Source organism: Natrix helvetica (assembly GCF_964273705.1).
Source record: "Natrix helvetica genome assembly, chromosome: 1".
Lineage (NCBI taxonomy): Eukaryota > Metazoa > Chordata > Lepidosauria > Squamata > Natricidae > Natrix > Natrix helvetica.
This window is the reverse complement of record NC_138548.1, coordinates 77,427,993-77,451,780: the sequence shown is the minus strand read 5'-3', so window position 1 is coordinate 77,451,780 and position 23,788 is coordinate 77,427,993. Positions and strand designations below refer to the sequence as shown.

General features: G+C 41.5%; 2 protein-coding genes and 1 long non-coding RNA gene across 3 annotated transcripts; 2 read left to right on the top strand and 1 right to left on the bottom strand.

Annotated features, from left to right (window-relative positions):
* Positions 1 to 342: 342 nt before the first annotated feature.
* On the top strand, positions 343 to 12,575 carry VTI1B (vesicle transport through interaction with t-SNAREs 1B). Its single transcript, XM_081937742.1, has 6 exons — positions 343 to 577; positions 4,370 to 4,428; positions 6,075 to 6,266; positions 8,315 to 8,488; positions 9,474 to 9,535; positions 12,437 to 12,575. The coding sequence occupies exons 1-6, from the start codon at positions 460 to 462 to the stop codon at positions 12,525 to 12,527; spliced, it is 696 nt and encodes a 231-aa protein (XP_081793868.1). The 5' UTR covers positions 343 to 459; the 3' UTR covers positions 12,528 to 12,575.
* ARG2 (arginase 2) lies at positions 11,924 to 22,489 on the bottom strand. Its single transcript, XM_081937739.1, has 8 exons — positions 22,293 to 22,489; positions 21,646 to 21,718; positions 17,848 to 18,025; positions 16,787 to 16,946; positions 14,370 to 14,464; positions 14,141 to 14,245; positions 13,860 to 13,996; positions 11,924 to 13,163 (listed from the first exon to the last, which is right to left on the bottom strand). Exons 1-8 carry the CDS (start codon positions 22,407 to 22,409, stop codon positions 12,958 to 12,960), a joined length of 1,071 nt encoding a protein of 356 aa, XP_081793865.1. The 5' UTR covers positions 22,410 to 22,489; the 3' UTR covers positions 11,924 to 12,957.
* On the top strand, positions 13,153 to 13,720 carry LOC309384348. Its single transcript, XR_014174040.1, has 2 exons — positions 13,153 to 13,605; positions 13,674 to 13,720. It is a non-coding gene; the product is annotated as an uncharacterized lncRNA (long non-coding RNA).
* Positions 22,490 to 23,788: the final 1,299 nt, after the last annotated feature.

Sequence of the window (23,788 nt, the reverse complement as noted above, 5' to 3'; positions counted from 1 at the left end):
TGTTTCTTGTCCTGCCCTCTGGTGCTTTGAAAAATAAATTGACACCCCTAACCCCTCTTCTTTGTGGCAGCCTAACTTTGTCTTCTTACAGTTAGGTTCCTTCTGACATCAATATGGAAGGGGTTTGCATCTATTCTCCTATTCAGCTTCTATCCTCGTGTGAATAACAAACACAAACATTGTTTCCCCCTCCCCTCCCCTCCCCCCCCGTCTCAGAGAGGAGGCTGTTTCTCCGCCGCAACGATGGCGGCGCTGTTGCGATTGACAGCACTATTTCCAGGCACTGTTTTAGTCACTCTGGCGGGACGATCTGCTAGGGACGGAGGCTGAGGATGTGGCCTAAGCTCCGCCCTTTATCCCGGAAGTGCCGGTGGAGGATGGTTTCCAGGCGGTAGTTATCCCCGGGCGGCGTCGGGTCGTGAAGGGGAAAAAAAGCTGCTGTCTCCCGACTTCCGCGGGATGGCGGACCGCGGCATCGGCTCCTCGGAGCATTTGGAGCGGCTGCACGAGATTTTTCGCGGCCTCCATGGGGAGTTACAAAGCGCCCCGGAGAGGCTGCGCGGGAACCTGGCGGTTGGTACGTAGGAAAGCAGCGCTCCAGTCTTGCGGCGGTGGCGGTGGGTGGGAGCCTCTCCCCGGGTTTGGCTCCAGGCCTCTCCTTGCCATGCCGCGGAGGTTTCCAAGCAAGGGAGGAGGTCGCTGCCCGAGGTGACGAGGGGGAGCTCGAGGGTTACCGGGGGCCGGTAAAACGGAAACGAATCGGTGCCCCCTCCAGATACCAGAGCGGGAGGCTGAGGAGTCGGGGAGGGGTCTATGACAATTCCCCACAGGATAGCTCAGCTGCAGGACAAGAGTTACACTAATATCAAAGAACAATGGTGGAACAGAATCATTTAAAGAAAGCATGTAAAACGAGGGACAGAATGAAATGTGAATGGCAAAAATTAAAATATTTTTTATTTATTTTAAATCATTAAATAGAATTGTTAAATTGTCTCGCAACGAGTTGTCCTGCGCCAGGGTGCCCACGGCGAGTTGGTTGTGGCAAGTTCTCCCTTTCCCTCCCCGGAGGACAAAAGAGCTTTGCATTTTCACCATACAGAGAGAGTTTATTCAGGTTAAAAGAAAAACACACGTATTCAGGGCTAGGCTTCTTTCCTCTCCTTTGATCCCCCCCTTCCCGCAGTTGCTTTCTAACCTGTTTACTTGCTGACTTGTTTACATGGAACAAATTGCATTGTGCAGCATTGGATTACAGCCTTCACATCTCTTGTAATTGTGTGTGAGAGAAAGAGGGGGGGGGGAGAGCTGGTTGTCATGTTTTAATAAAGACAAATAGACAGTGTAGAGTTATACAAGATATATAAGTAGTGTCCTGGGATCATGTGATCATCTTTTGCGACCTTCTGACAAAGTCAATGGGGATGCTAGATCCACTTAAATTATTACTAATTTAACAACTGCAGTGATTTACTTAGCAAATGTGGCAACAAAAGTCAAACTGGGGCAAAACTCACATTTCTCATTGTGCAACAAAATTCTGGGCTCAATTGTGGTCCTAAGTCGAGGACTACCTGTACTCTTGTAACCTCACACAATGTAAGACTTGAAATTCACCCTTGTGCAATACATAAATCTACAAGCTGAGTATCCTAGATACATGTCCATCCAGTCTCAGCTTAAACACTTCTAGTGAAGGAAACTCCTGCACCTCCCCGGGTAGATTGTTACATCATTGATCATTTTTTATTTTCCCCAATGACTCAATATTCAATTTCCCAATGAATTTTAATGCCTTGTAATGCCTTAATGATATTCGCCAAGTCTGCCCCGGCTTTTACATGACAACCTGCAGATACTTAAAAACAGCTAGCATATCATCCCAAAGTCTTCTCCAGGCCAATGCCTCCAACTATTTTTCCTTTCAGGTCCTTTATCACCTTGGTCTCTGTTCTCTGGACACCTTAAAATTTATCAGTGTGCTTTCCAAAATGGAGTGCAAAGCAGAGAGGAATCCTAACTTCTCTTGACCTTTCCTAATACTTTGATTAATGCAGCCTAGGATGACTTCTGCTTTTATTTTTTGGCAGCTGCTACATCCTATCGTATTTTGTGCTTATTTATCTAATTTTGAGGCTGCCTGATTCCTTAATGACTCTGGCCAGCATACATATAAAAAAGAAAATCAATATCCTAAATGTCATAAGGACAAAAGCTACATGAATCTCTGGTGTGGGGGTTGGGGGGAGATATTGCCAAACTTATCTGTTCTGAAAATAATTCAAAACAACATTTAAAAATAATTTATTCAGTCCTTATTGGAGTACATGATAAGGGTAGGGTTAAGTGATATATGGGGCTTTTTTTAGGACCCTTTATTTAGCAGGCAATTTAGTTGGGCAGGAAGAGTGCTGTGTAAAGTACTTAAAGTAAAGCTGACAATAAAAGGGCATGAATGGTGTCAATGAACTAAATCTGTGGATTGCTTACAAAGTTATATGAACCAATCAGATTCAGGATATGTATGAAGAAAAAAGATCATTGCTTTGGGGCCTATATTGTTCCCTCAGCAGAGCAATATCTTTGAATGTAGCCCATTAGCTAATAAGGTACAAAAACAGTCATTTTGTATGGGATCTGCTTATCCATAGAACTAGAGATGACAATTCTGGAGCCACATGAATGTATTTGAATAAAAATGATAGGAAAAACAAGTCAATTATTTAAAATGAGTGGTCTGTGGTTTTTAAAATTTATTTACAATGTCAGCTTCTTGGGTTCATTAGTCGGAGCCTTAACACACAAATGTACGTATACATATATATGTATGTACATATGTATGCTATGTATGATTGGTAGAAGGTTTTTCTTTATAATTTTGTTATGCCTGCTTGAGAGCTTATTTCCAGAGACACTGGCCTAGAGATCAACACTAAAAAATCTTAGTTCATAAAGGCATTTAGTCAGAGATCCAGTAAAAAGTGAGCAACTCCAGATATACATACGACGATCTACCTCTAATTATTGAAAGTGACAGCACAGTTGCCACTTTCAGAGGTGAAAAACGCTTCAAATATTAATATAAAAACTTGAGCAAGCACAACAAAGGTATAAATAATATACCTACTGTGTTTCTCTGAAACTACGACATGTCCTGATAATAAGGCCATGCCATATTTTTCCTGTGGGCAAAAATACACGCTCTCCCCCGATAATAAGCCCCCTGGACAATCCTCCCCTCTAGCCATGCAGAGCGCCACTCACCAACCTAGCAATATCCCGAAGGCGCCAAGCCGGGGGGGAGGGGGAGCAAAGGCGCTCACATTGCTTGCCGCCTTTGGGATACCGCTAGGTTGGTGAGTGACACTGTGCCTAGCTGGAGCGGGGGGGTTGCCAGGCAGCTGCTCTCATGAGCAGCTGCCTGGCAACCCCCCCTTTCCAGCCAGGCAGAGTGCCACTCACTGACCCAGTAATATCCCAAAGGCGCTAAGCCACGTGGCGCTCTGCCCAGCTGGAAAGAGAGGTTGCACGAGCGCCTGTTCTGCCCCAGCTCGCTTGCCTGCCAGCCTCACCATGCCCTGGCCGAGCTCTCCCTACAGGGCCAGGGTGCCCATGCTGCCGCCGCCGCCGCTATGCTCCAAGCATAACTGGCTTCCAAACTCCGGAATCCACTGCCGAGTCTTCTGGCAGCGGCCGGTCTGGGACTTAGCTCTATGGTTGTGGGCTGGCTGTTGGAAGACCCGGGTGGGACAGAAAGTCTTCCCGCAGTCGGCCCACAACCATAGAGCATAGTCCCAAAGCAGCCGCTGCCAGAAGTCTCGGCAGTGGATCTCTGGAGTTTGGGAGCCAGTTATGCTCGGAGCACGGCGGGGGTGCCCTGGCCCTGCAGGGAGAGCTGGGCCAGGGCATGATGACGCTGGGAGGTACGCGAGCTGGGGCGGAACAGGGGCTTGCGCAAACTCCCTTTCCAACCGGTTATAGCGCCACGCGGCTTAGCGCCTTTGAGATATTACTAGGTCGATGTGTGGCGCTCTGCCCAGCTAGAAGGGGTTGCCGGGCGGCTGCTCGTGAGCATAGTCACCTCATGGCGGCTTTGTTGTGCTGCTGCGGCAGCATAGCACAGTTTGCCCGACGCTGTGCTCAGCTCTTCGGGAGCCCGCTCGCAAGAGAGCAGCCACCCGGCAACCCCAAACCAATAAGCTCCCCCCACCCCCGATAATAAGGCCCAAGCAACATTTGGGGAGGGGGTCAAAAGAAAATAAGTCCCTGTCTTGTTTTGGGGGAAACACGGTAGTGTATGAATAATTTTTGTACTGCTAATATTTTGTTCTTTGGTGAAAATTTATGTTTTTAAAAATTTATCTTGTAGAGGAGAAAAAAAAATTAATGCGAGAGTTTGATGAAAAACTAAAAGAGGCAAATGAAACGGTAAGAATATGAACGATTCTTTAAAAAGCTTTAGAACCCTGGGTTGCTTCCAGTTCAGCTCGGATTGGGTGAACCGGTAGTGGCAGTGGTGTGGGGCTCCGCACACCCACCCGGACCCTTGTGCACATGCGCAGAAGTGTCGTGCACACAAGCGAACCGGTAGCTAAAAAAATGGAAACCCACCACTGACCCTAGTGCCATGATGCCGAACCTGTGGCACACGGAGCCATATCTGTGGGCACATGAGCCATTGCCCTAGCTGGCTTCAGCACGCATGCGCACACTGGCCAGCTGATTTATGGCTGGCCCACCTATGCTGCCCTTCCCTTCCAAGGAGACTCCACACAATGCCAGGGCTTGTGAAAAAACGGGCCTACAAGAAGTGGGGAAATGGGCTGTTTCTGGCCTCCAGAGGCTTCAGGGAGGCCTGCCAAAATGCGGTGCAGGGGGTGGGTGGGTCGTGCGCGCATTCTCAGGGGAGTGCAGTGGGTTGCATGCGCAGGGGCGTGTTAAATTATGGGTGTGGGCACAAACGCACTATAGCGCACGCTTTTGGCACCAGAGGGAAAAAAGGTTTGCCATCACTGTCCTAGTGTATATGAAACTAATCCAGAGTGATTTAAACACAGTGAACCTTAATAAAATGCTTAATATTGTGTTTCTCAACCTTGGCAATTTTAAGGTGTGGACTTCAACTTCCAAAATTCCCCAACTAGCATGGGGACTTCAACTCGGGTTGCCAAGACTGAAAAAACACTTGATTGAAATAATTCATTTTAAAAACATTTCTTTTTCTTTTCTCTCCTTCCCATTTCATGATTTGTTCAGACAACCAAAGCCAGCATTTGCAATACCCATTTGAACAAATTAATCTGCTTTCTGTTAAAAAAAGTTTTAAATTATCTAGATATTTTTTTCTGTATTGGGCTTAAAGATAATGATTTATCTTTAAAACACTACAAAGATAAATTGCATTACAGATGATTGTATTGTATTTGTTTACAATGACGTTTACTATGGAGCAATGTGAAATATTATTCTTTTGAGTCTGGTCTTTGTTTTTGTTATCAGAATGGTAACAAAACTGTGTTTATCTTCAAAGTAGTTAATTTTTTTCATAAGAGGATAGGGAAGAAGATAGGGAAATGGTTGAAATCTAGCCTTTTGCCCGAGGTATTTGGTGGTTTCCTACACACTGTAGCTTTTTACATTTGAAACAGATATATGTTTTATAAACCTTTTATAACCTTTTGTGAAGCATATTTTCTTCACTGCTTTGTATAAGTAACATGAAAATACTTAAAACATTTTCTCCATTTTTGGCTTTTATTGTCATTGCATGAAATGTATTTAAATTGGCAGAATGCTATTTCTAAATAAGCTCAGTTTTGGTCAGGCAAAGATTAACTTTTCTAAAATAAAAACATAGGATACATATTTCAGAAATAAAGAAGAGAATTACTATATAGATTGTATTTTATATTTTAGTGAAATATGATTCATAAGAAATTTGAGTAGTTTTTTTTTTAATTAGGTCTGTGATGTGATGTTTCTGGTAAATTAATCATTTTCAGTCTTGATTTCATGTCTCAAATACAAATGTAACAAGGATTTTGATAAATGTTTACTTTTAAAACTTATTCTAGTTAAAGGAAATGGAAGACGAACTTAAATATGCCCCCGTGTCCTTCCGCAATCAAATGATGATTAAAATTAGAACTTACAAAGGAGACCTTAGCACATTTCATAGGAAAATGAAAAGTACGGATTTGGGAGTAGCTCCGAGTGCCCGGGGGAATTCTAAGTTTGGTATCTTCTCTACGGAAAATGAGCAGAGAGTAAGTACTAGATATACAATTATTTTAGAGGTTGTTCTGATATCAACATACTTGAGGTTTTTATTTAGAAAGGGGTGCATAGCAGCACTGAACAGAGAAATAGCTTAATAAGTATTGCAATGTTTATCTTATATATATTCTGGTGTCTGAGCTCATGGTGAAAACTTAAGAAGAGTTACAGGAGAAGAGACAAATTGACTTAGGAAACAATTAGAGAATACAAAATTATTAAAAGACAAAAGTTTATCTGCCCTTAATGCCTCGGTAGATTGGAAGCAAGCTTAAATTCTTCTTGGAAAAAATGAGGGGATATAAAGAAAAGAAAGAATATGAGGTCTTAGTTGAATAGTAAATGCAGTAGTAAAAATCCCTCGGTAAAATGAGGATCCAGATTGTTGGGGGCAATATGCTGACTCCATAAACCGCTTAGAGAGGGCTGTTAAAGCACTGTGAAGTGGTATATAAGTCTAAGTGCTATTGATATTCCTGGATTTCAGGGATTTTTGCTGTTCTTAAAATTCTGCAAATAGTAAAGGTCTTTTTAAGCATTTATTGGAGAATTTAGCAAATTAAGAGAAAACAGAACCAAGTTCTCATTTCCAAATTTGAGAGATCATTGATAATACAGGTAGTCCTCGACTTGAAGCCATTTATTTAGGGACCATTTACAATGACACTGAAAAAGTGGCTCACATTCATTTTTCACACTTAGGACCATAGCAGCATCCTTATGGTTTCATGATCAAAATTCAGACTCTTGGCAACTAGCAGGTATTTATGACAGCTGCTTAAGTCTTGTAATATATAAAAAGCAGCAGACTGTAAATAATATAAACATTGCAATGCTTATTAAGCTATTTTTCTGTTCAGTGCTGCCAGTGAGCGTCTAGAATAGATGCGTCTTTAATATGCTGATTATCGCTAAACTGGGATGTATTTTAATTTCTAATTGATTGATTTGATTTGTGTCCTGATTTTATTTTGTACAACTTAAGATGTCTTAGAATGGATGAAGCTCCTCCCCCTTATTTTCCCCATAATAACAAACCTGTAAGGTACACTGAGTGGAGAAAGTGACTGATCCAAAGGCACAAGCTGGAGGATCAGCATTTCCCCTGTTTCTGATCCAGTACAAGCAGTCTTGGTTTTTTTTAAAAAAAAACTTTAATTTAGGTATTTTTCAAAAATTCCACTGAAATTATTACATAAACATTTTCTTTTTCCCTTTCAAGGGAAGTGAGTAGTAAGCACACTAGGTTTTGGCATGTCTAATGAAGTAGCCACACACCTTGAAGATTACTAAGTCAAATATGTAGTACACTGACAAAAATTCCATTTTTAATACGCTCTGTGCCATTTGACTTTTACTGCAAGCAGTTTATATAATTCATCACTATTCAAATTGCTAGGTTGGTGGTATTTAAACTGTATAGTGTCTAGGTCCACCACACTATTAATATCTGTCTGAATCAATGTAGTCCTTTGTCCCCTAAGACATGGGTCCCCAACCGTAGTCCGTGGACAGGCACTGGTCTGCAGCATGCCAAACTGGGCCACATAAACAAGCGAGGCCCCATCTGTGGGATGCAGGAAGCACACAAAACCACACCCTCTCTGGTCCGCAGAAAAACCTCTCCATGGAACCAGTCCCTGGTGCCCAAAAGTGCCACTGCCCTAAGAAAATAGCTGAATTATCTATACTAAAAGAGGGGGAAACTGATTGTAAATACTCTTAAGAAAATGTTGATAGCATTTGCTTGAATCAGTGGGGGGGGGAGGGAGGGAGGAATAATAGGGGACATTTTTTGATTGTAGAATCAAACTAAAAATTTAGGTGTCATCAGAGATAGTTTGGACAGGGAATGGGATCACCTCGGTGTCTTTGCCAATATTTTCTCAAAAGAATAGGCTGTTTCTCTCATCAATAGGAAACCTCTCTTATTCTTTTACATTGCTAGCATGACTTAAAACTCCACTCTCAGGGAAGAACATACTGAAAGGTAAAATATCCCTTCTGCCTTTTTAAATAGGTCTTAATTGTCTCTTAGACTCAGATGCAGTCTCAGAGGGTGTTACTGCTTCAGGGAACAGAAAGCTTGAATCGAGCCACTCAGAGCTTGGATCGGACACACCAAATTGCCGCAGAAACTGATCAAATTGGTAGTGACATCATTGAAGAACTAGGTGGGCAGCGTGAACAGCTGGAACGCACCAAAGGCAGAGTAAGTTTTCAAAATGCCACTGGAACAGAACAATCTGTTTTTCTTCTCCTATCAACAGATAGGTTTCTCTGATTTTATGGGGGGGAAAAATATATTTGCACTCTCCCAGCAATTCTCTCTTCCTGTATCACTTTTCTGTGGGGCTTTTCTCTCTCATGATGGGGATAATGCTGAGGGGAAACTGCAATGAAATAACAATATTTAGCTTAGATAACTATTTAATGTAACAATATAGTTAAAGAATACTTTTTCTTCTGGCGATAAAACGGGTCTACTTTTTCTAAAGAATCAAATACTGTTTTCTTGAGATTGGGTTTGATTTTCCTTAGATACGTTTTAATTTATTTTAAAGATAAGATTTCTCTTTTAATATACTGCTGAAATCTCAGAAACTAGGTAGATAAATACATAGTTAATGTCCAATAATGAAACTTACTCACGGTCTCTGCTCCGACACAGAAGATGGAATCTTAACCAGTCCCAAAATGCTGCTGATTGTTTATCTGATATCTTTGTGATTCACTATCATATTTTTCTCCTTCAGGAAAAGACCAAGATTTTACCTTGGATAGTGTGTTATTTGGCCTTGTTATCCGAAACATAATTCAGTTTATTAGCATATAAAAAAAATACCGAAATACATACGTTGGGGTGCGTCATACTTTTCAAAATTATTATTACAGAATGTTATGGACGTTCTGTATGGAGCTGACAAAAGAAAAAATACAGAAGTACATACGTTGAGGTGTGTCATACTTCTTAAAATTATTATTACAGAATGTTATGGACGTTCTGTGTTGAGCTGACTGGTATGTTCCAGTTATTATCTTATTTAAAGCAGAGGCCAAATATCCTTCTTTAAGTTTGGCTTGATCTAATTTCAACATTCTGCTTAACATATAATGCTTCCGAATTTTCAAAAGTGACACCCTAATCCCTTGCCAAGCAGGGTGTGAGTTCACGGTGTTTTTCTTGTTCTTTACAGTTAGTAAACACAAATGAAAATTTAAGCAGAAGTCGGAAGATCCTACGTTCCATGTCAAGAAGGTTGGTGAAATGATGCTTTAAAATGTGCTCTGAATCAGAATGTCTTGTATACTTGGAATTTTTGTGAAGCTTATTCATTCATTATAGGCTTGGCCTACCTTCGATGTCCCTATGAAAGAATGGGTTTTTTTGTGTGTATATAGATATGAGAAAGATGGCAATGTTCAGGGGTCAAGTTCAGCAATTTGTAGGTCTATGTCAGTGGTGGGCAACCTTTTTTTTCAACTGAGCCAAATCTCGCCAAAACCACGATTGAAATTTATTTTGAGAGCCACATTTTTAAAACCGAAAATACATAGGATGGTACACTGTTTTTAGTTTCAATAAACTCTGGCATTTGAAGCACGCAAGTCTTAAAGCTGTCAAGTTACAAGATCCTTGCATCCCTAACCCTTTAGGAAAAAAACCCCAAGGGGTCTTCAAACCTGACAGCTTTAAGACTTATGGACTTCAACTCCCAGAATTCCTCCTCCAGTCATGTTGGCTCAGAAACTCTGGCATTGAAGCATGCAAGTCTTAAAGCTGTCAAGTTGCAAGACCCTTGCACCCCTAACCCTTTAGAAAAAAAAACCAGGGTCTTCAAACCTGACAGCTTGAAGACTTGTGGACTTCAACTCCCAGAATTCTGAGAATTGAAGTCCACCAAGGGCATCAATCATATTAGCCCAGGCAGGGATCTGCAAAATTGGCTCTTAAGACTGGTGGACTTCAACTCCCAGAATTCTGAGAATTGAAGTCCACCAGTCTTAAAACAGCCACCTTTGCAGACCTCTGTGTTAGCCCAAAGCCTGGCGCTGGGCGGGCCTTGCTCCCCCATTGGTGGAGCCCCAAGAAGCAAGGAGGGAGAAAAAGAGACGGAGGCAAGGAGCTTCCCCCCCCCCCCGCAAAAATCTTATCAGGGAGCCGGCGGGCAGTAGCAAATTAGCTGATCACGCGGCGTGATCGGCTAATTTGCTACTGCCCGCCCGGCTCCCCGGTTAGATTTTTGCTGGGAGGAGGCGGGGGGGGAAGCTCCTTAGCCTCCGTTTCTTTTTCTGCCTCCTCGCTTCTCGTCCCCGCCCGACTTCAGGATCCTCCCTAATCATTGTGGGTCGAAAAGAAAAAAGGGAAAGGGGCGCTTGTTTTGAAGTGCCCGAGAGGAGGGAGGGGAGCGGGCGCCTGGCACACAGAAGAGCCACATTAAAGTGTGTAAAGAGCCGCATGTGGCTCGCGAGCCGCGGCTTGCCGACCACTGGTCTATGTAGTTAGGAGTAAGTGAGTGAGCAAGTTAGGATCCATTTATAATTTTTATGGCTGGTGCACCTTTAGGCATTGGTGCATTAAATATGAAGTCCAACAGTGAGGGAGCATTAATGAGTTGGATCCAAGCTTTGCTGGGGCTACCACATCTAGGCTGCAAACCATTAGACAATGAGCAGAAAGCAGCAAGAATGTACCTCTTTGTTTCCATCTAGGGGTCATCTGGATTTTTGCAGCCCAGATCTGGTAATTTAGCTTTTGGTAAAGAGAGAGAAGGAACATTTTTGGGGGACAGTTCCTCCTTTCATATGCGGCACTGTGGCCTGCCCCATTCTATACAGGAAGTGATTGCCAGACAGCTAAAGGAATATGATAGATAAAAATCCTATCATGAACACAAATATTTCTCTAATTATAATATTCTTTTAAGTGGATACTGTAGGTTGATTTCCCTCCCCCCTCCCCTTGGAAGAAGAAGAAAATAGTGAAATAGGATATGCCTTAGTTTAAGATGCCTATATAAATACAGGTAGTCCGTTGCTTACATTCATTTAGTTACCCTTCAAAGTTACAAGAATACTGAAAAGGGGGACTTAATGACTGTTTTTCATACTTAGGACCTTTGCAGCAGCACCACCACCCCCTTCACGTGATCAAAATTCAGGCATTTGGCAACTGACTCATATTTATGACGGTTGGGGTCACGTGATCACCTTTTGTAACCTGACCAGCAAAGTCGGTGGGGAAATCAGATTCACTTAACAACCGCGCTAATAATGAGTGATTCACTTAACAACTATGGCAAGACAGGTCATAAAATGGGGCAAAACTCATTTAACAGGTGTCTCATTTAACAACAGAAATTTGGGGCTCAATTGTAGTCATTTAAGTTGAGGATTGCCTGTACTATATAAAATGCTGTGAGAGGTCTAATTTCTACATCTTGTCAAGTGACTAGCTGGATTGTTCTTTAAAGCTCTCCAAGAGGCATGGTTACAAATATGGGCCACTTTCGGAGACTAAGGCCCCATAGAGAGAAGTCTGAGCAGTCAAGACCTCAAAGGATTCTTCTATAGTTCCCTCGTGTCCATATGCACGTCCACAGCAGCAGTTTTTAGCACGCTAGCAGGGGAAAAAATACCCAGGGCCTTCCATTCAGTAAGGTTTATTATTTATTGAAAGAACTTGCTATACAAAAGGGAAGTACTAAAAACAATATTCAAGCCATTAATTATCATCAGGTTTTCAGCTCTTCGTGCCATTTGCCCAAAACTGGAATTATTACAGTTTTATCTCTTCAGATAGGAGTGAAGTATAATTCTGCCTCTATTCTTTTATACTTTCTCCAGTGAAGCTCTATAACTTCTAGCAAGAGTATTTTGATGTTTTATAAGGAATCTCAGGAACCATGATGTTTTAAATAAAAATAGTTAATACTGTACTTCATTAATTTTCTCCACAGTGGCTGTAACTCTGTACCTATTTACCTAGGATTATCCTTAAAATCTGCAGTACATAAAGGGATCTTCCTTTGAATAAACATGCAAAGGGTTTGCTTTACCTAAAATGAAATTGGATGGTTTCTGTGGTCACCATAACTCCATAAATGGTAATGACTTGCAGTTTAAAAAACCAACAAAGGTCGTGTCTCTTTCTTTCTAGGCTTATGACAAATAAATTGTTACTCTCTGTCATCATCATCCTGGAGGTAATCATCTTGGGAGGTCTTGTCTACTATAAGTTCTTCACCTAAGCCTTGAAGAGATGCAGCTTTTCTCCTTTGCTGTCTTCAATCCGCTATATGGACATTCCTTGGCAATAGCTTGTTTGACTACAGATTGAAAAGATGGATTGTATTTTACTACGTTTAAAATATAGTGCTGGCTTGTTGTCAGTCTTGACATGTCCTTCTGAGAATGGTGCAGTGCTACTGGGAAGAGATGTGGCTGGAGAAAAGACAAACTGTGAACTACATCTGCAATATAATACGATAGTCATTTATACTGAAGATATTGATTAATTTGTGGCACAGTTTGACTTCCCAACTGAAAAAAAAAATCTCCAAAGCTGAGTGAAGACTTCAGAATGTAGTACACTTCATTTTGTTCTGTCCACTTGTTTAGTAGATCAGCAGAACTATACATAATGCCCTTTGTGTGGCATCTGCTGCCACTTGGGAGATCCTAAAGCCGAACTTGCTCTTCATTTTCTGATTCATCCGGCGAACTAGGTGTTGGTAGGTTCTCAAAAACAATGTGTGCGCCTTCTCTCGTCTGCCCAAAGCTTGTAGCGATCACATCTACTGCCAAACCAGCTGTTGCATTCACTTCTTCCTGTGAAGCTCCAAGGAACGGATTTACTTCTACAAGGTCCATAGCTGAAAGCAGGCCTGAGAAAGTGAAGGCAGCGAGTTATTTTAGCAAGAGACAGAAATTTGCAATGTTTAAAAAAAAAAATCTCTTCAGCCAAATAGCAGATCTTACATGTTGCATCATACTTCAATCCTCCTGTTATCCAGAGCAATAGTAATTTCCAATAGTTTTATTTCCTTTTTCTATGTTTTGTTGTTGCCAGGAGCAGATGAATGGTTAAATATTTAAAATATGATATATGTCTTTAAAACTCCCTGATAATTTTAAACTGAGCCAAGAAGAAGGTTGGAGAAGTGTAATATAAATACACAAATAAAAAAGGCAGTAATGATAACAACTGGGGGATGAACTGGGAACATTGACTTCTCTAAGTTTTGTTTCTATATAGCTTAATGCTAAAATTTGGCAGCACAGCCTGTAATTTTTGTTTTGTTTTATTAACTAGGAAAACTAAATTAGGTGCTATCTGAAAGCTCGAAAAACACTATTGTCTTCAGTCCAGGATGCCTCATGAATTGTTGAGAGAGAGAGAGAGAGAGAGAATGAGAATAAAAGAATCCAAGCTTCTATTAGATTTATTTTGTTAACATTTTGATTTAAACATTTCTGAATATTTTTGTAGTACAGATATCCTGCAAGCATATAATTACAATTTATGTGATTCTTGTTACCTTAACCCAATTTTTTTTAAAAGATGCATAAGTGGTTTTTACCTGTGTTGTGTATTTCCTCAGAAATGTACATGCCTTCACGATATGTTAATCCACCTAAGACCGTTGTCCCTGTTGCTGGAGCCAGTGATGGGTCAAAGGCATCAATGTCGAAACTCAGATGGATTGGTCTTGGCCCTCTGACAAAAGATAATACTTGTGTTTACAGTTTGCCTGCAATAGGTCACTTATCCTAGTAATCGGTAGGTTATGGCTAATGGTTACTAATGGTCAGGTTTTTGGCTTATTTAATTGCCTAACAAATATTCTTCAAAACATGTTACCTTCCCAAAAGATGGTCGAACGTTTTTTCCATCACTTTCTGGATTCCAAGATCATCAATATGTCTCATTGAAAAATACTGAATGCCATAATTCTTCAGAATATAACTGTTTTGAGAAAATAGGTTAAAGTTAAATACCCTTGCAGTCACTCTAGAATATAGCAATATTCTTGCCACAAATTGGGAGGAACGGAATAAGCATTCATTTAAACTAGCTATCATGTACTTACTGTTCAGCAGGATCAACATCTCTCAGGCCAATATATACAATGTCTGATTGGGAAAGACAGGGCTTCAGCCAGGAAAATCCAGGAAGCACTGGCACCTTCAAAATAAGGGAAAAACATGGTCCTTTAAAAGACTGGTCTAGGAAATATTCGAATGCCATGATCATGCCAACTCAACATGATTTTAGTATAGACTCCCTCCTGCTCCCCCCCCCCCCTCCAATATCCTGTTGTAGAAATTTGTTTTAGTTGATATTGCTGCAGTCATAACATTTTCTCTTCCACAAAAATACTGGTAACTTGTAATAGATTAAAGATACCATTTTTTCCCCTTTTTTTCTCTCCAGCCCAGGCCAAACGGATATCAACAATCCCAATAAAAGAACTTGATCTCGTTCAGTTTCTTACATAAATTTTGCTGGACTCCAAAACACAAGCTGTTGAAAACATTCTAATATTGAAATACATACAGGTAGTCCTCGACTTATGACCACAATCAAGCCCCAAATTTCTGTTGCTAAGTGAGGCAGTTCAGTGATTTTTGCCCCATTTTACAACTTTTCTTGACACAGTTATTAAGTGAATCACGGCAATTATTAAGTTAATAACACAATGGTTTCCTCCTTGGCTTGTCAGAAAGTCACAAAAGGTGGATCACATGACCCCGGGACACTGCAACCGTCTGAGTCAGTTACCAAGCATCTGAATTTTGATTATGTGACCTTGGGGATGCTGCAATGGTCACGCATGTGAAAATTGGTTGTAAGTCACTTTTTTCAGTGCCGTTGTAGCTTCAAACTAAATGAACTGTTATAGGTCGAGGACTACCTGTATTATGAACTACATTGATGGCCAGAGGGCTCCACAGGGAGGTGAAAAAAGGAACGTGGATGTGGAAAGCAGTGTTGCACTGCAAAAGATGCCTCTTTCCTACACGTCATTGCACTCCTATACAAAACAATTGGAAATTTCATTGTCTTGATGAAAACATCAGATCGCGCTGTGCCCTTTTATAATGCTTATTCAAATTACTGAGTGTGTGCTGTTCAATAAACCCCCTTTGAGTCCATACCCAAACTGACTAGGGTTAATGAGCACTTTTAAAAAAGGTAAACCCAAGTTACTTTTATCCCTGCCCTAGGGGCAATTAACATTTAGATGACTCACTTTCCAAGAGTTAGATGTAATAAAGAGTATTTAGCAAGAGTGTTATTTTAACGTGCTCAATTTGGATAAGAATGATAACCATGTTGAGCTGCTGAAAGCAGGAAGTAAATCTAGCTAACAAATTCTGCCCCATATCTTGAGTCAACAGTACTTTTCAAATGGGCGTGATCAAAAGAGGGCTTCTTAAATTACTGGGGATGGGGGAGATATAGAAAATACATCCATGGATGATCATGCCTTCAGAAGGAAAACTGCAGGAATACCAGCAAGTACAGCCATTAACTTTCAGCTACAATTCATCAAATAACAGACTATTTCTAACAGGTAGAAAATACAAGCAATCCTCCTTTAGCAACTACAATTGGGTCTGTTAAGTGAAGTGGTCACTAAGTAAAAATGTGACCATGCGTAGGATCTTTCTTACTTCAGCTTACCTTTGCTTTTACATATACAATCCTGCAAAGGTCATGAATGTGAGGAAAGGTTGCAAACTTGCTTTGCCATCATTATAACTTCAAATGGTTGCAAAATGAGGCAGTCACTAAATGAGGACTATGTAAGCACATGTGTGTTATTCTGAAAGGATTGTATGATAGAATTGCCATATAGCCGTGATGGTGAATCTATGGCATGCTTGCCAGAGGTGGCACTCAGCACCCTCTCTGTGGACACATGAGCTATTGCCCCAGTTCAGCTCCACTGCACATGCACCCGCGCCTCCCACCAGCCAGCTGGTCTTCGGGTCTCTGTCGTGCATGCTTGGGGGCATGCATGGGGCCACGTGCATGTGGGATGGGGCGCATGTGGGGCCACTTGCGTATGCGCAGGGGGCAAGGCATGTGCAGGAAGGCTGCATGTGTGGGGGTGGGGGCATGTGAGGAGCACACATGCATAGATGGGATGCATGCACGGGCCACACCACGCATGGGGACATTTGGGGCGTTCGGGCGCACGTGTTCTTTGGATACTCGGTCCGGAAAAGGTTAGCCATCACTGCCATATAATAAACCCATAGCCACCCAATCTCAAATGTTGAATAACTCAATATAGAGGTGCTTGCATCTTTATGAATTACGCCCCCAATAAGAAAAACCACTCTTGGATGTTCAGGACATATGTCCCTACAAACTAGTAACTAGGAGAAATGTGATGTTACCTCTGATCTCTAAAATTTGCTTCCAATTTAAAAAAAAAAGTACCGATAGCTCAATAAGTGCCATTCCTTGTTACATCACCGTGCAATCCCAACGTACTTTATCCTGAAGTTCTCTTAAAAGAAATGAAACCGGCTGTCCATGGAGACTTCTTGATTGGCTTGTGAGTGGAGTGTTAATATCAGCATGGGCATCAACCCAGATCACACAGAGATGTGGATACTGCCTTGCATGTCCGCTGACGGAACCAAGTGCTAAACTGTAAGGGAAAACAGTTCAGATTTATATCAGCCTTGTCTAAAGTGGGGAAAGTGGAATTAGGATATCTGATAAATGTGGGTAACCAAATCACTTTGGAAATCAAATGTGTAAGACAACCGCTTAAATTCATATCAATGCATGTCATGCATACGTGCATTGATATGCAAGGCACTGCCCACAATGCCTTGCCACTGGGGGGTTAAAGGGATAAATGTGAAATCAGTATATAACTTTACGCTATTGCATTCTCTACATCAGCTTAATCAGCACCATTTAGATAGCCGAGATAGATAGCAATAGCACTTAGACTTATATACAGCTTCACAGCGCTTTACAGCACTTTCTAAGCGGTTTACAGTGTCAGCATATTGCCCCCAACAATTTGAGTCCTCATTGATGGTAAAATGCTATGTACATGTTTTACAGTCAATAGTCCAAAGTGTCCATAATATGTATCATATGGAAAATCTTTTTTTTTAAAGTGTCAACCAGATCCTCAGGCTAAGCATGATAACCATAGCCCACTGCTCTCCAACAGTTGGAATTTAGAGGCATTATGGTAATATAGGCTTCCTCAAATAATGCTACGATTAGATTGAAATAGGAAGGTTATTCTAGACTCGCTGAGAATATGGTAATGGAAGCAGATGTGTGTTTCTCTCCAATTGTAAAAGAGGTTTTATTTAAAAATTCAGGACTGACTACTTTTTGTTTAATACAATAGAAGTATATCCATTTCACTAACTGTTATAACTATAATTTTTAGGACTCAACACCTCTTTTTATACTGTTCATGCGAGTTACTTTCAAGCAAGCATTTAATCGGTCTAAATATAAAACATGTCCATCGATGGTCTTTATATAAAAGTCATACGGTAGTTTCACTTTTCCTAACTCACCTATGATCACCTCCAATGGTTATGCAGCTATGCCCAGCTGTCACAGCTCCATTCACAGCGTCAGCCAGAAGTTGGCTAGCTAATCCTACAGAGCGTGGATAGTTGACCAGGTTATTGTAGAGTTCATCATTGGGCACCGGGGTGAAACTTAAGTCTCCAAAATCATATACCTGACAACCTAGGAATGAGCAGAATGGAGAAGAAAGCAGAGTTGTATTATGTGACAGAATATGATGGAATTTAGAATTGTTATTGTTTTCCTATGAATAATTCCCAAAGAGTTCTGGTACTGTAAACCACCCAGTGTTGTTTTAAGAGGGGTGGCTATACAAATGTTTTAAATTAACAAAACTTCAACCTCACCCTTTTCTCTTTTTATGGGACACAACCATCACCTAAAGCATTGAGCTGCAAAGATTCTCTATTTTATTTACTAAGAACGCTTATGTGGAGTTCAGAGACATTAACACGAATAAACATAACAGGGCGATGGGTGTTTTGCACTGCTCTAACTACTGAAAAAAAGTAAGGACTATTAAGGAATTAAAGTCAGTTGGGACAGAAAAAAGGATTCCATGGAGACATTAGATCGATGGTTACCTTGTCATCACAGATACTGCAGCAAGGTGTGCTTGATTTCAGGCTATATTTAAAGTAACAATCTTCTACATTATGGTGCCCTTCAGATGTGTTGAACCAATTCCTAGACTTCCTAAAGATCCAGCTACTGAGGAAATCTTGGTCCAACACATGCACTTGGGGAAGGTTGCTATACAGATGCTAATTATAGTGTCACATGTTTAAGGGCAATTTAATGATCCAGTATGAAGAGTGCATGATCTACGTCTCTGCATATCTTTATACTCTTGCCTACCATCCTCACTTCCACTGCATGTGTTGACTCTTCTTTAGGTTTGTTAACTCTCTCTTTGTGATCTTACCAGTTCCATCGAACCATGATTTCTTTAGTCTTCTCTTCCTTTCAACCACTATTCTTTTACATAGTTCAAGAGCAAGTCAACCCCAATTCCTTCCTTCCATAGCAATAAACCACATTTTTCATACTAGTCACTTATTGTATTCGCTCTACATTTATTCAACACCCATTACTTGTCAACACTACTTTTTCTTGTTCTACAAATGCACCTGAAATATCCTATTTATAAGGCATACCAACCAGTGGTGGATTGCAGGCAGTACGCCCTGGTACGGGCATACCGGAGCCTGCCCAGAGCACCAGGTACTGTTCCAGTACGGTGCTCCGGAGGGCCTACCCGCCTGTGCTCCTTGTCTGTCTTTAAACCCTTCGGCACTTCTGCACACGCGCATGGCACATACAGCACCTGCATGACACTCCGCCGAGTAGCTGAAGCATCACGGAGGCGTCGCTGGATGGTAAGACTTGCACTTGCACCGCACTCGTTCATATGGAGGATGCCGGGCCCCATTGCAACCATACCAGTTGCAATGGGGCCCGGAACCCACCACTGATACCAACTCTCTGGAATAATGAAGTGGCCAAAAGTACTTCCTTATACACTGCAGTTTCCCCTTCTTTCAACAAACATTTATTTTTCACCACTGAACATGTGTTACCTCCTACCAGCATTTGTACCATCATTACTTTTTCTCATTCATTCTCCTATCTTTATTAAATATGCTATCAAGTTACACATTTTCTCACAATTTATGTATTGCTCTATATTTCCTGTCAAGCCCAAGTACATTGATACAATGCATTAATTCTCAGATTCAGTTTCCTTGTTGCATCATTTAGCATATACTGAAAATCATATTGATATTCTCAACCAAAATAATCTGTACCTACTCCACATTCAATTTCTCAAGTAACACACCCATACAATCACTACAAGCATTCTATCTGTTTATCCATAAATTCTTCTATCCATGAAGTCATTGCAAACCCTTTTTCCTAGTCCAGTGCCAACTCTTTCACTAAGCATTTCTTTCATCTTCATGCATTTTACTTCTATGAATAGATGTACATGTATGTACTGCATGCAGCAGCCAGTTCCAACTCTATATTGTATATTTCAAGTTTGTTTGCTTTATTATGTTTTCCTTAAATCTACAAAGCACAATAATGTTTATTTTTCGCATGCATCTCAGCAAAGGCTGAGACTACATTGCATTTCTCAGACTATCATCTCTTAGAGACTTTCAAAGTTCAAACACTTTCCCAGGCACTCTTAACAACAAAGAAATTCTGTAGTTTTTGCATTCACTCTTGCTAACTTTTCCTTTATACAGAGGAACAATAACAGCTCTGTTTCAATTATCAGTCAGAGCAGTAGCTTTCTCACGTAGACAAATCATATAGCACCTCCACAAGAAAACCACATTTAAATTTTCTCAGTTATTTCATTTAAATCTTCAGCCTTACTACTTTTCAACATTTTTAGAGCACTTAATTATTCTTTTTCATCATTTTCCCTGTACATGAAGATTGAGCTTGTAATCAAAATGTGTCCAAAATTATCAGGACACTGTAAGCAGGAGATGCTGCATATGGCGAGTGGCATTAAGACTGATAATGTAGTCCTTAACTTAGTTTACTTAAAATATAGTTTCATTTTCCAACTAAATACTATGTATTTCTCCGTTCCATATACTTTATATGTTTTTTTCCCTACAAATACTTCTTAGATTACTTCCTTATTTTTGTTACTCAATAATTATGACTCAGTTTTCAACATCAAGGTTTCATCAAACTTTACAGTTAAGGGCATTTTTACAATTTTAACATCAGATAAAGTTTACTCATCTTTCCTACTTCTGAAGAATTTCCTATTTCCCTACTTTTAAATAAAGAATTTTTTATCCTCTGGCAGTCAACAGCCCCTCTAATAAAACAAATTAGGAGTTGAAATGTTTGACGAAACTTCTTAATTAATAATGGACATGTATTGCAGTCATCCTCACAAAATGATATTAACCTTTTACACTGAAGCATTGTTAAACTGTGAAATTCAGTTTTCCTTCGAGAATCTCTGGAATGTTGTAACTACTGATCATTTTTACTGACTGCCACAAAGCTAAGCTCTGGATGATTGAGCACATATCAGCTAGTGTAAATGTGTGACTTGTGCTTTAATTCAAGATAACTTGGATTTTAAAAAAAAACCTCTACTGTGTGTGTTAGTTATCTTTGTGGTAATCTGATGGTTTCAAAAAGAGGCAAGTACTAAGTTCATATTTAACTTGGAGATTAGAAAGATTTAGTTTGAAATCTTTGGGGTTTTAAAAAGACCGAATAGCACAGTATGTTTTGGAATTATTTAAGTCTGTTTCAAATTATTCGTTCACTTACTGAAGTCTGTTTCAATCTATTCCCTTTTGCTTGATGATCTCCTTATCTATGCCTTGAAAATGATTAGTATGTCATAAGTCAATCTCCACCATGATGTCTTTCAAGTGTGTTGGACTAAGCCTTTCCATGATTTCCTACCCTCACCTCAATGAGCCAGGGAATTCATAAGAGAGTGGGCTGCAGATTGAGTGTAATATAGTATAATCGTTTAAACATACATTTCTCCTTTCCTTAAACTGGGTGATGGCTGGGCAACATTAGAACAATTACAACATAGAACAATAGGCACACAACTATCTGGAAGGCATCAGGTTGAGCAACAACCTTTATGTTTCAGACGGTAGACTCATAGTGAATCATATCATATGAACATCTGGGTGGGGGAAGTTAGGCAGGACCAGAAACCGAAAACTCGGATCCCTTCCTGAAAGATAGGGGCTCCCATCCCCCCCCCCCGTCCCATTTACCCATGCTGGAGAGCTTTCCAACCAGTCCCGCATTCCGCACCGCTTCAGGGCCGTGATCCACTCCTCTTTTTTTCTGCAAGACAAAAAAGGGATCCCCGCCGTGATTCCAAGCGACCCCCTTGGGAAGTGACATCAATGAGCCCACGAGGCCGCTTGGAAATTTCCAGTTCCCAGGAGCATCCTCTGTCGCCGCCGCCGCCGCCCCTCTTCCCCGCCAGCCAGCCAAATTCTCTAGAAAGCTCCATCCCAACCTTTCCTTCCTGCCTTCCGACACCCACCGCCGCCCCCTTTTCCCCTCCTCATCACTGCAGGCTTTGCGGCACGACCGCGTGATGCCTTGCTCCTGCTTAGGGAGCATCATCGCGGATCGACTGGATCGGACACGAACGATAAATAGATCATTCATCTTCGGAGCATCTCTTTGCCCCAGGCCAGCACGCGGCATCAAATTCCCTTCCTTTTGTTAGGCTGCTGGATGGGGAAGGCGGAGGTCCGCAAGCCTCTCTGCGCCCCCTCCCCAGGGGGAAAGGGCCAAAGGACGCCTCTCCTCCCCCTTCTCTCTCCCCCATCCCTGCAGTCTCCCTCTCGCATTCCCGGACGGACAAATCGGTGGTCCGGACTATCCCCTGCCCGCGAAGCCCACCTACCTGGCCCCGGGAGAAGGGGGCCCCAATGATGGCCACCGAATGGGAGAGCTTCCGAGGGACACGCAGAGGGGAGCCCGCTTGCTGGAGGAGCCGAGCGAAACTGCTACGAACAGCCATCGTGGCGAGAGGTCTGGGAAGGAGAGCTGCGCGCAAGGAGCAGCTTTGTTACCGCGCCGGCGCCGGCGCCCGCCTGAGCCCGAAGCTTTATAACCAGCAGATTTGTCGAGCCTCTGCGCCTTTGGCCCCGCCCCTTGGCCCTCGGCCCACTTACGGGCCAATCGGCGTAGAGCTGGCCGCGGGCGTGCCTCCGAGCCCCTCGGAAGACGAGAGCGAACGTGACCGAAGCTGCTTGGAGACCTCCTGGCTTCCGCATTCCTTCTTGACCTCCCTCTGGCTTTCACAGGTCGTTCCGGAATTTTGCCCCCACCCAACCCCCCCAAAAGACATTTCTACCTGGGTGGTTTTATTTTTGCTTCTTCTTGTGGAATCAAATCATTTTAAGGTGAGGAGTAGAGTTACCTGTTTCTCGGTTGAAAATCTGCATTCAGGTTTTCGCTCCCTTTCCTCCTTAGACTTAGAATTTAAGAATACCTTTATTATTGTCACTTTGCATGTACGCTAATCGTCAAACATGTAAATGAATTTTCGTTGCATACAGCTCTCAAAGAGTCACCACCTCCAATATACACTACGTAAATATGACTAAATAAATAAATAAATATGACTAAATAAATAAATAAATAAATAAATAAATAAATAAATAAATAAATAAATACAAACTTATGCATATACCTATATATATTATATGGCAAAGAGAAACAACACAATCTAAAACCTCCTTAAACCCACCCCCCAAACAACATTCCTAAAACCAGGTTAGATATCTGTTTTTTTTTAAAGGAAAGTTGGGCTCACAGATCAATGCACTCCACGTACTGGACTAGAAGGGATGAGGGGTCAATTCCCCTTGAATTCAGAGCAATTTATTTTAGTGGCTCTCTTGGAAGATTTAAAGATATGGGTTGGTTGGTTGTAATTATTCAAGATAACATATACTGAATTCCCCGCTCAGACAAATGACCATCTGTACAGATGAGACTCATGCAAACATAATTTCATCACTTTCAGTTCTTCTTTTCCTCTATGAGGTATAAGATTGCAGTGTTGGGAAACGATGTCACGCTGATGGGTTATTTAAGCTTCTACAGGAAATAATAAAAGCTTATCTTAAGGGCGACCCCTCTTACTCAGGGCTTGGCCTTACCCAACATGTTGGATGACTCCTCAATGAGGAGTCACATGAGTTCCACCTGTTCCTTTTGCCCACATTTGCAGCCCAAGACATCTAAGAGTGGATTGTTGGACATACACCATTTCCACAGAAGTCAGCTGTCAGCTGGTTACATCTCACATGTATTTCCTGTGTCTACTGCCATTTCTGGAAATAACTGAGAGCTGACCAGAGTCGAACTATCTGTTTTAATCTTTTGCGATCT